The sequence below is a fragment of the Dendrobates tinctorius genome, unplaced genomic scaffold (assembly GCF_039654945.1).
Source record: "Dendrobates tinctorius isolate UK_male_01 unplaced genomic scaffold, ASM3965494v1 ptg000019l, whole genome shotgun sequence".
Lineage (NCBI taxonomy): Eukaryota > Metazoa > Chordata > Amphibia > Anura > Dendrobatidae > Dendrobates > Dendrobates tinctorius.
Window position 1 is genome coordinate 34,899,938 of NW_027361687.1, and position 12,139 is coordinate 34,912,076.

Genomic DNA, 12,139 nt, shown 5'->3' on the forward strand with positions numbered 1-12,139 from the left:
GGACTGAGCTGGAAACTAAGACCTCAGGAGGCAGGAAAAATCACCAGCAGGGATAGAGGGAGTCGGCTGTCTTAAATCTAGTCAGAAACTCCAGATCTCCAGTCATCCACATTATCAGGTGGCAGACTTCTGTTAATTAGATCAGCTCCATTACCTCCAGTAACCACCAGAGGGAGCCCGGAATGAGAACTCGCGACCCCTCTGTCAATACAACCAGCTCCACTACCTTCACTAGTAACCAGAGGTAGGCCAGAAAGCGAATTCACAACAGCAGCCATAGACCATCCAGACCAAATAAGACGCCCACTCTGGCCGTATATGTTATGCGATACTAGGTGGCAAGTGCACAGCATGTCTAAGGTGGTGCCCAACTTCTTATAGTCCATCTTCATGGTCACATCATATTCTTGCTCCTGAAGTTCGAGATCATTAAGATGATGATCAACTTCATCCTCAACCTGCTGCTCTCCAACTTGTTATTCACCCTCCCACTGCTCTTCTCGGGTGAAAACCATCATGACCAGTGCATATTTGGAAGGACAACATTCAAAATGTCGTCCTCCAGGTTCTCCATCTTGTTTTTGACTGTACATGTTCAATAATACTAGATGACAACTGAACAATCTTCCTAAAGCGGTGCCCACTTTCTTCAATCCCATCTTCATGGTCAGTCTTCTGACCGCATCATATTCTTTCTTTTGACGTTCGAGATCAATAATATGATGACCAACTTCTTCATCCTCAACCTGGTGCTCTACAACTTGTTATTCACCCTCCCACTGCCTTTCTGGGGTTACAACCACAATGACCAGTGCATATTCGTGAGCTCACGGTTCTACGGTTCCATGTTGTTCTTGACCATTCATAACTATTGATACCAGGTGACGAATTTATTTTCAAGGTGGTGCCCACCATCTATTCCGTTCTCATGGTCAATTTATGGACCAATATACACACTTTTCCTTCTTCTAAAGTTCAAGATTCTTAAAATGATGAACAACATCTTCTTCCTCAACCTGTTGCTTTCCAACTTTTTATTCACTCTCCTATCTCCATTCTGGAGCTACAACCTCCACAATTGGTGGATATTCAAAAAGAGATTTTGGAAAATGTTGGTCATGTTTCTCTTGACCGTTCATGCCTATTGATGCCAAGTGGCAAATGTTATTTCTGAGGTAGTGCCCAACTTCTATTCCATTTCCATTGTCAATTTTTGACCAATATCTATATCGTATTACTTATCCTAAAGCTTGAGATTCTTAAGATGGTGTTGGTGACCAACTTCCTCATTTTCAACATGATTCTCTGCAACTTGTTATTCAGCCTCCTACTGCCCTTCTAAAGTTACGACCACAATCAATGAATATTCGGAAGGACATTTGGCCTCCAGCTTCTACATAGGTTTCTACAGTTCCACATTGTTCTTGACTGTTCATGTCTATTGATACCAGGTTTTGAATGATATTTCTGAGGTGGTGCCCACCTTCTATTCTGGTTTTGTGGTTAATTTTCGTTCCAATGGCCACACTGTATTTCTTATCCTAAAGTTTGAGATTATAAAGATGGTGATGGTGGCCAACTTCTTCATTCTCAATCTGTTCTCTTCAAATTGTTATTCATTCTCATCACCCTTCTGGAGTTGATGAGAATTTTATCAGTGGATATTCGGAAGGACATTTAGCTATATTTGGCCTCCAGGTTCTACATTTGTTTATACAGTTCCATTTGTCCTTGACCGTACATGTACACTGATAACGAGAGATGACCGAACAACCTTTCCGAAAAATTTCTATCAACAAAGGTTCTTCCACAGACGATATTTGCCTGTGGTCGGTTAAAACAATAATTTGTTTTTAAGGTTTAAAAAGAATACGAGTGATGACTGGGAAGAGGATGTTCTCTTACTTCCCTTATGAAAAAACGGCTTATAGGAGGATCTCCTCTCTTTGTTCCTTAAGCCAAATCATTACGAAGAGCTTTGATTAAATTCCTACTCCTTTGACTGTGGCTGGTGCCAATTTTTACCAACATTAGAGGTGCAAAAGGGTCCAACTGCTGATTTTCCAATTCAGATGTTGGGAAATCTGCTGATCCTACACATGCTTATTGACGACAGAAGCCAAGAAATAATAAAAAATTACACATTTGCAAAGTGTGAGATAACGCGCTTGCTCAAGTAACACTAACCTTAGGAGTGGCTCTTTTTGGTACACTGTCCTGACTAGTAAGGTACAACCTCTAGTAAATGGCTGGTTGATACTGTGTGCCATCATGAGATGTGTAAGCAGGCAAAAACAAGCACACAACCCCCAGTATACCACCAATCATCCGGTATAGAAGACTGGATATTGATCATCATCCTGTGTCTTAATTTTGATACTAAATGGTCAATTTTGTGTATTGCCGTAGGACGATCCTAAAAGTCCACGTACCCTGCCAATTTATATGGTCAAGGGTTATGCCCCTATATTCTCAGCCTTTGCTCAGATCCCATACTTTCCTTCTCCCTTGCTCTACTTAGTTCTTGTCTGCTCCATCTGCAGCTGAGGCTGTCAAGATTGCAAAATCTTTGTTTTCCTGGAGCTATTTTTGTGATTTTTCTTTGGGGGAAGAAGAGGTTGGACGTTGCACAAACTGTGGGTGCTTTGCAATGTGTTTCCTGCAGTTCCAGATAAATCAGCAATCTACACCTTACACCGCACATTGCGAAATATACATTGCTCATCATCATCATCACCCTCCAACGTGGACTGGTTGATTTTATTTCTTGGACTGTGTAGAAGCAGAAGACACACTCTACTTCTCCAAGAGTCTTGTTGAGCTCAGCTACAATGTCCCTCTGGGACAAGGCACAGATGGACAATCCTCTAGCAACCACCACTTACACGACCAGCAACTATGATGACGAACTCGTGAACTTGTGCGTGAAGGAGAGCAGCCAGAATTTTGGGGCTTTGGTGGTGCCTGCCTTCTTCTATGTGGTCTTCATGGTTAGTCTTGTAGGCAACGGCCTCATATTATTCCTTCTACTGAAGTTCGAGAACATTAAGACGGTGACAAACTTCTTCATCCTCAACCTGGTGTTCTCCGACTTGTTGTTCACCCTCCCGCTACCCTTCTGGGGTTACTACCACCATGACCAGTGGATATTTGGGAAGACGTCTTGCAAGATGTTGTCCTCCATGTTCTACATTGGGTTTTACAGCTCCATCTTGTTCTTGACCGTGATGACAGTGGATCGATACATGGCGGTTGTTCATGCCATCTATGCCACCAGGACCAGGAAAATGCTATATGTCTACATGGTCACTGGCTTGGTTTGGGTCATCAGCTTTTTCTCTGCCATCCCCAAGTTCATACTATATGGAACCAGAGAGAACATAATTCATGGGATCAGAGAGAATGTAACTTATGGAATGTTGTGTGAGGAGACGGGCTTCAACATAAATAAGATCAATAACTGGAAGCTGGTGGGATTCTATCAGCAGGTGGTCATGTTCTTCTTACTGCCACTTTTCATCATTTTGTACTGTTACACACTGATCATCATCAAGCTGAACTCTACGAAGATGCACAACAAGGACAGGGCCATCAAGCTGATCTTCCTCATCCTTCTGGCCTTCTTCATCTGCTGGACCCCCTATAACATTATCATTTTCATCAGGGCAAGGCAGATCTCCAAGGATCTCTGGGAAGACAACTGCAATGAAACCATGGACTACGCCTTTGTCATTTGCCGTAACATCGCCTACTTCCATTGCTGCATTAATCCTTTCTTCTACACGTTTGTGGGAACCAAGTTCCGTAAACACCTGTCCCAGATGATGGGGAGGTGGGTTCTGTGTGGGACCAGGTACAGGCAGTCCAGCCTCAGCAGCAGGACGAGCGAATACTCCCCGCAGACCATCTATGAGTGACGCAGACCCTGCAGATTGCCTGTCAGTACACGTCTACATGTAGATAAGGGCGGATAGGACAAGATGGACCAGGGTCACTTAAAGGGGCAACTCACTATTGTGGCTCCCAAGTCTTATGCATCACCAAGTATAGATGCAGCAGGCAAGAACGTATCCGAGCACAGAACATTTGTATCATTATTAATATGTACGTATGTATCACATATCCCTCATCATCACTGGTCACATATTGAATAAAGCCAGCGCACAAAACTAATACCAATATAGTGTGATCCTGCCTACTGAGAGGTACGGTAACAAGGTCTACCAAATCTAATTAATTTTTAGAATCTGAAACGTTATTATTAAATCAATCACAATGCTTCAAACAATAAAAAACCCTTAAAAACAGAGAGATGGGTATATAATTACAGGCATATCAGTAATTCATATATCACGAGTTTACTATGATAAAGTGCAGAAGTGTAGCCATATCTTATATCACTCATTAGCCAAACAATATTTCATACAGCATGTATAAATAGTGCTCAGCGAGTGTTAACAACCACCCATATACGATGTAACATTCTTCTGTTTTCTGCAGATTCCTGTATAACAACCAAAGTTCAGAATTACACCAGTACATGTCAAAGCTCACCTATAGTACAAGTATATCCCCCTAAAGAATCATCCATAGGGGTGCTGGGCAGGATGGTCGGAGTACACCGTGACACATGGTGTGTATAGTTAGGGGGATATACTTGTACTATAGGCGAGTTTGATATATACTGCTGTAATTCTGGACTTTGGTTGTTATACAAGAATCTGAAACCTGTTACATTGTATATGGGTGGTTGTTAACCCTCGCTGAGCACTATTTATACATGCTGTATGAAATATTGTTTGGCCAATGAGTGATATGAGATATGTCTACACTTCTGTGCTTTATAATAGTAAACTGGTGATAAATTCATTACCGATGTACCTGTGATTATATATAACCACATTGCCCATCTGTCTCTGTTTTTAAGGTTATTTTAATGGGATTATTCATCGTTTGTAGAGTTGTAAGGTTTCAGATTATAAAAATTAATATGATTTCATAGACATTATTAACATACTACTCGGTGGCAATATGTTTGATGTTCAGTATTTTGAGTACATCCAAGATTTATTTATATGACATATAAACCCATATTTCCAATTATTGGTTTCTATGCTGCCTACTGTGCCTTATATTCAATCCTATCCTGTGCGATACTGTCTGCTGAGCAGTGTATCTAATCCTATCCTGTGCGATACTGTCTGCCGAGCCGTGTATCTAATCCTATCCTGTGTGATACTGACTGCTGAGCCTTGTATCTAATCCTATCCCGTATGATACTGACTGCTGAGCCGTGTATCTAATCCTATCCTTTGTGATACTGACTGCTGAGCTGTGTATCTAATCCTATCCTGTGTGATACTGACTGCTGAGCCGTGTATCTAATCCTATCCTGTGTGATACTGACTGCTGAGCCGTGTATCTAATCCTATCCTGTGTGATACTGTGTGCTGAGCTGTGTATCTAATCCTATCCTGTGTGATACTGTCTGCTGAGCCATGTATCTAATCCTCTCCTGTGTGATACTGACTGCTGAGCCGTGTATCTAATACTATCCTGTATGATACTGACTGCTGAGCCGTGTATCTAATCCTATCCTGTGTGATACTGACTGCTGAGCCATGTATCTAATCCTATCCTGTGTGATACTGACTGCTGAGCTGTGTATCTAATCCTATCCTGTATGATACTGACTGCTGAGTCTTGTATCTAATCCTATCCTGTATGATACTGACTGCTGAGCGGTGTATCTAATCCTATCCTGTATGATACTGACTGCTGAGCCGTGTATCTAATCCTATCCTGTGTGATACTGACTGCTGAGCCGTGTATCTAATCCTATCCTGTATGATACTGACTGCTGAGCCGTGTATCTAATCCTATCCTGTGTGATACTGACTGCTGAGCCATGTATGTAATCCTATCCTGTGTGATACTGACTGCTGAGCTGCGTATCTAATCCTATCCTGTATGATACTGACTGCTGAGCCTTGTATCTAATCCTATCCTGTGTGATACTGACTGCTGAGCCATGTATCTAATCCTATCCTGTGTGATACTGACTGCTGAGCTACGTATCTAATCCTATCCTGGATGATACTGACTGCTGAGCTGTGTATCTAATCCTATCCTGTGTGAAACTGTCTGCTGAGTGGTGTATCTAATCCTATCCTTTGTGATACTGACTGCTGAGCCGTGTATCTAATCCTATCCTGTGTGATACTGACTGCTGAGCTGTGTATCTAATCCTATTTTAATCCTATCCTGTATGATACTGACTGCTGAGCTGCGTATCTAATCCTATCCTGTGTGATATTGACTGCTGAGCTGCGTATCTAATCCTATCCTGTGTGATACTGACTGCTGAGCTGCATATCTAATCCTATCCTGTATGATACTGACTGCTGAGCCTTGTATCTAATCCTATCCTGTATGATACTGACTGCTGAGCAGTGTATCTAATCCTATCCTGTATGATACTGACTGCTGAGACGTGTATCTAATCCTATCCTGTGTGATACTGACTGCTGAGCCGTGTATCTAATCCTATCCTGTGTGATACTGACTGCTGAGCCGTGTATCTAATCCTATCCTGTGTGATACTGACTGCTGAGCTGCGTATCTAATCCTATCCTGTATGATACTGACTGCTGAGCCTTGTATCTAATCCTATCCTGTATGATACTGACTGCTGAGCCATGTATCTAGAATCATAGAATCATAGAATCGTAGAGTTGGAAGGGACCTCCTGGGCCATCTGGTCCAACCCCCTGCTCAAAGCAGGATTCGCTAAATAATCCCAGTCAGATGTCTGTCCAGCTTCTGTTTGAAGACTTCCATTGAAGGAGAACTCACCACTTCTCGTGGCAGCCTGTTCCACTCATTGATCACTCTAACTGTCAAAAAGTTTTTTCTAATATCTAATCTGTGTCTCCTCCCATTCAGTTTCATCCCATTGCTTCTAGTCTTTCCTTGTGCAAATGAGAATAAAGTTGATCCTTCTACAATGTGACAGCCCTTTAGATATTTGTAGACAGCTATTAAGTCTCCTCTCAGTCTTCTCTTTTCCAAACTAAACATTCCCAAATCCTGCAACCTTTCCTCATAAGACAGGGTTTGCAGACCGGTCACCATTCTGGTCGCTCTTTTCTGAACTTGCTCCAGTTTGTTGATGTCTTTTTTAAAATGTGGTGCCCAAAACTGGACACAATATTCCAGATGAGGTCTGACCAAAGAGGAGTAGAGGGAAATAATGACTTCACGTGATCTAGACTGTATGCTTCTGTTAATACATCCTAGAATTGCATTTGCCTTTTTTGCTGCTGCATCACACTGTTGACTCATATTCAGTCTGTGATCTATTAGTATACCCAAGTCTTTTTCACATGTGCTGTCACTTAGCCCTATTCCTCCCACTCTATATATGCTTTTTTCATTTTTATTGCCCAGATGTAGTACTTTGCATTTCTCCCTGTTAAAAACCATTCTGTTAGTTGCTGCCCACTTCTCCAGTTTATTTAAATCTTTTTGAATCCTCTCTCTCTCTTCTCTAGTATTAGCTATCCCTCCTAGCTTTGTGTCATCAGCAAATTTAATCAGTTTACCCTCAATTCCTTCATCTAAATCGTTGATAAAGATGTTGAACAATACAGGGCCCAGGACAGAGCCCTGTGGTACCCCACTTGAGACATTCTTCCAACTGGATGTGCAGCCATTTACGACCACTCTTTGGGTCCGATCACTAAGCCAGTTATGAATCCACCTAACAGTTGCCTTGTCCATTCCATACTTAGTCATTTTTTCAATAAGGATGGTGTGAGATACTTTGTCAAATGCTTTGCTGAAGTCAAGATATACTATATCTACAGCATTTCCTTGATCCACCCAATCAGTGATTCCGTCATAGAAGTAAATTAAGTTAGTCTGACATGACTTATTAGTTACAAACCCATGCTGACTCTATCCTGTGTGATACTGACTGCTGAGCTACGTATGTAATCCTATCCTGGATGATACTGACTGCTGAGCTGCGTATCTAATCCTATCCTGTGTGATACTGACTGCTGAGCTGCATATCTAATCCTATCCTGTATGATACTGACTGCTGAGCCTTGTATCTAATCCTATCCTGTATGATACGGACTGCTGAGCCTTGTATCTAATCCTATCCTGTGTGATACTGACTGCTGAGCTGTGTATCTAATCCTATCCTATATGATACTGACTGCTGAGCTGCGTATCTAATCCTATCCTGTATGATACTGACTGCTGAGCCTTGTATCTAATCCTATCCTGTATGATACTGACTGCTGAGCCTTGTACCTAATCCTATCCTGTGTGATACTGTCTGAGCCATGTATCTAATCCTATCCTGTGATACTGACTGCTGAGCTGTGTATCTAATCCTATCCTGTATGATACTGACTGCTGAGCTGCGTATCTAATCCTATCCTGTATGATACTGACTGCTGAGCTGCGTATCTAATCCTATCCTGTGTGATACTGACTGCTGAGCTGCGTATCTAATCCTATCCTGTATGATACTGACTGCTGAGCCTTGTATCTAATCCTATCCTGTATGATACTGACTGCTGAGCTGCGTATCTAATCCTATCCTGTGTGATACTGACTGCTGAGCTGCGTATCTAATCCTATCCTGTATGATACTGACTGCTGAGCTGCGTATCTAATCCTATCCTGTATGATACTGACTGCTGAGCTGCGTATCTAATCCTATCCTGTGTGATACTGTCTGAGCCATGTATCTAATCCTATCCTGTGATACTGACTGCTGAGCTGTGTATCTAATCCTATCCTGTATGATACTGACTGCTGAGCTGCGTATCTAATCCTATCCTGTATGATACTGACTGCTGAGCTGCGTATCTAATCCTATCCTGTATGATACTGACTGCTGAGCTGCGTATCTAATCCTATCCTGTATGATACTGACTGCTGAGCTGCGTATCTAATCCTATCCTGTGTGATACTGTCTGAGCCATGTATCTAATCCTATCCTGTGATACTGACTGCTGAGCTGTGTATCTAATCCTATCCTGTGATACTGACTGCTGAGCTGTGTATCTAATCCTATCCTGTATGATACTGACTGCTGAGCTGCGTATCTAATCCTATCCTGTGTGATACTGACTGCTGAGCTGCGTATCTAATCCTATCCTGTATGATACTGACTGCTGAGCCTTGTATCTAATCCTATCCTGTATGATACTGACTGCTGAGCTGCGTATCTAATCCTATCCTGTGTGATACTGACTGCTGAGCTGCGTATCTAATCCTATCCTGTATGATACTGACTGCTGAGCTGCGTATCTAATCCTATCCTGTATGATACTGACTGCTGAGCTGCGTATCTAATCCTATCCTGTGTGATACTGTCTGAGCCATGTATCTAATCCTATCCTGTGATACTGACTGCTGAGCTGTGTATCTAATCCTATCCTGTATGATACTGACTGCTGAGCTGCGTATCTAATCCTATCCTGTATGATACTGACTGCTGAGCTGCGTATCTAATCCTATCCTGTATGATACTGACTGCTGAGCCGTGTATCTAATCCTATCCTGTGATACTGACTGCTGAGCCGTGTATCTAATCCTATCCTGTATGATACTGACTGCTGAGCTGCGTATCTAATCCTATCCTGTGTGATACTGACTGCTGAGCTGCGTATCTAATCCTATCCTGTATGATACTGACTGCTGAGCTGCGTATCTAATCCTATCCTGTATGATACTGACTGCTGAACCTTGTATCTAATCCTATCCTGTGTGATATTGTCTGCTGAGCCGTGTATCTAATCCTATCCTGTGTGATACTGACTGCTGAGCTGTGTATCTAATCCTATCCTGTGATACTGACTGCTGAGCCGTATATCTAATCCTATCCTGTGATACTGTCTGCTGAGCTGTGTATCTAATCCTATCCTGTGTGATACTGACTGCTGAGCCGTGTATCTAATCCTATCCTCTGTGATACTGACTGCTGAGCTGTGTATCTAATCCTATCCTGTGTGATACTGACTGCTGAGCTGTGCATCTAATCCTATCCTGTGTGATACTGACTGCTGAGCCGTGTATCTAATCCTATCCTGTGTGATACTGACTGCTGAGCTGTGCATCTAATCCTATCCTGTATGATACGGACTGCTGAGCCTTGTATCTAATCCTATCCTGTGTGATACTGTCTGAGTGGTGTATCTAATCCTATCCTGTGTGATACTGACTGCTGAGCTGTGCATCTAATCCTATCCTGTGTGATACTGACTGCTGAGCCGTGTATCTAATCCTATCCTGTGTGATACTGACTGCTGAGCTGTGTATCTAATCCTATCCTGTGTGATACTGACTGCTGAGCCGTATATCTAATCCTATCCTGTGATACTGTCTGCTGAGCTGTGTATCTAATCCTATCCTGTGTGATACTGACTGCTGAGCCGTGTATCTAATCCTATCCTGTGTGATACTGACTGCTGAGCCTTGTACCTAATCCTATCCTGTGTGATACTGTCTGAGCCATGTGTCTAATCCTATCCTGTGATACTGACTGCTGAGCTGTGTATCTAATCCTATCCTGTATGATACTGACTGCTGAGCTGCGTATCTAATCCTATCCTGTATGATACTGACTGCTGAGCTGCGTATCTAATCCTATCCTGTGTGATACTGACTGCTGAGCTGCGTATCTAATCCTATCCTGTATGATACTGACTGCTGAGCCTTGTATCTAATCCTATCCTGTATGATACTGACTGCTGAGCCGTGTATGTAATCCTATCCTGTGATACTGACTGCTGAGCCGTGTATCTAATCCTATCCTGTATGATACTGACTGCTGAGCTGCGTATCTAATCCTATCCTGTGTGATACTGACTACTGAGCCGTGTATCTAATCCTATCCCGTGTGATACTGACTGCTGAGCTGCGTATCTAATCCTATCCTGTGTGATACTGTCTGCTGAGCCGTGTATCTAATCCTATTGTGTGATACTGACTGCTGAGCTGTGTATCTAATCCTATCCTGTGTGATACTGTCTGCTGAGCCGTGTATCTAATCCTATCCTGTGTGATACTGACTGCTGAGCTGTGTATCTAATCCTTTCCTGTGTGGGATCTCCATTACTGGGGCCATCTGATGAAGAGGGGTCCTGATGTTTGTGGCTAGTAGAGGCCGCCCAAATTGACGTTAGGAAATGCTTACAACCATGAGCTTTGCCACAAGGGTTGTCGCAGATCATGCGGTTTTCAGTGCTACGTGATAAAGGAGATCTCCACAGATAGGGGCCCAAGCCTCACGTTCAGACATCTCCCCATTCTACAGTATAAGATATGTATCTGCATCCAATCAGATGCTAGCTTTTAGGATGTAGGTGGATTTACAGGAGTACTGGCTGCTGATTGGCTGCATTTATTACACTGGCCCCTCCCCTGAGGACTGTTGGGTTCACATGGGCTGTGGCAAAAGCCAGGACAGGAAGGAAAAGTCGCCTTCTCAGGATGCGTCATTGTGCAGCTACACTTATAGGGAACTCGTCAGCAGGAAGGCGGCCAGTAATATCGGCTGCCCAAAAAACAAACAAGAATTACTTCTCTTGAATATAAAAGGTTTAACATCTGGAGAAATTCCTCCCCTTCACAATCCGTCCCATTAGATGATCTGCACTTGTCCCACTGGCTTCTCCTCTGTTGGAAACATTTGATATTCTTCTGAACTGACGTGGTTAAGAGCCACCAGCTATTTTTTCTTAAAGGGATGGTCCATTACTAGGACAATCCCTTCTTGAACTAAATGTTCGGCCCCGATAAATTATCCCATACCCCCCCTCCAGCACTCGTGGTCCCGGAGCTCTCGTGCGATGTTGTGACATGTGACCCTGGTGCCCAATCAGCGCTACGTCACTGTGTCCGCCTACATACGGATTGAACATGAAACAGCATGGCACCGGTATCGTCTCCCCCCCCCCCACACACACACACACACTTTACTCGCCTGACCTCGCCTCCTGCGACTTCTTCTCAAGAGTGAAGAAAAACCTAGAAGTAGAGCGTTTCTCGAATATTTTTTATTTTAATAAGTAATTCTATGTTTTTTTTTTATACCACCTAGATATAGAACCATGAA

At 42.9% G+C, this 12,139-nt stretch overlaps 1 protein-coding gene across 1 annotated transcript; it reads left to right on the forward strand.

The window, feature by feature from the left end:
* The first annotated feature begins 2,751 nt into the window (after nt 1-2,751).
* LOC141082698 (C-C chemokine receptor type 3-like) lies at nt 2,752-4,324 on the forward strand. Its single transcript, XM_073566636.1, has one exon. It carries the CDS (start codon nt 2,832-2,834, stop codon nt 3,915-3,917), a length of 1,086 nt encoding a protein of 361 aa, XP_073422737.1. The 5' UTR covers nt 2,752-2,831; the 3' UTR covers nt 3,918-4,324.
* The last annotated feature ends 7,815 nt before the right edge of the window (nt 4,325-12,139 follow it).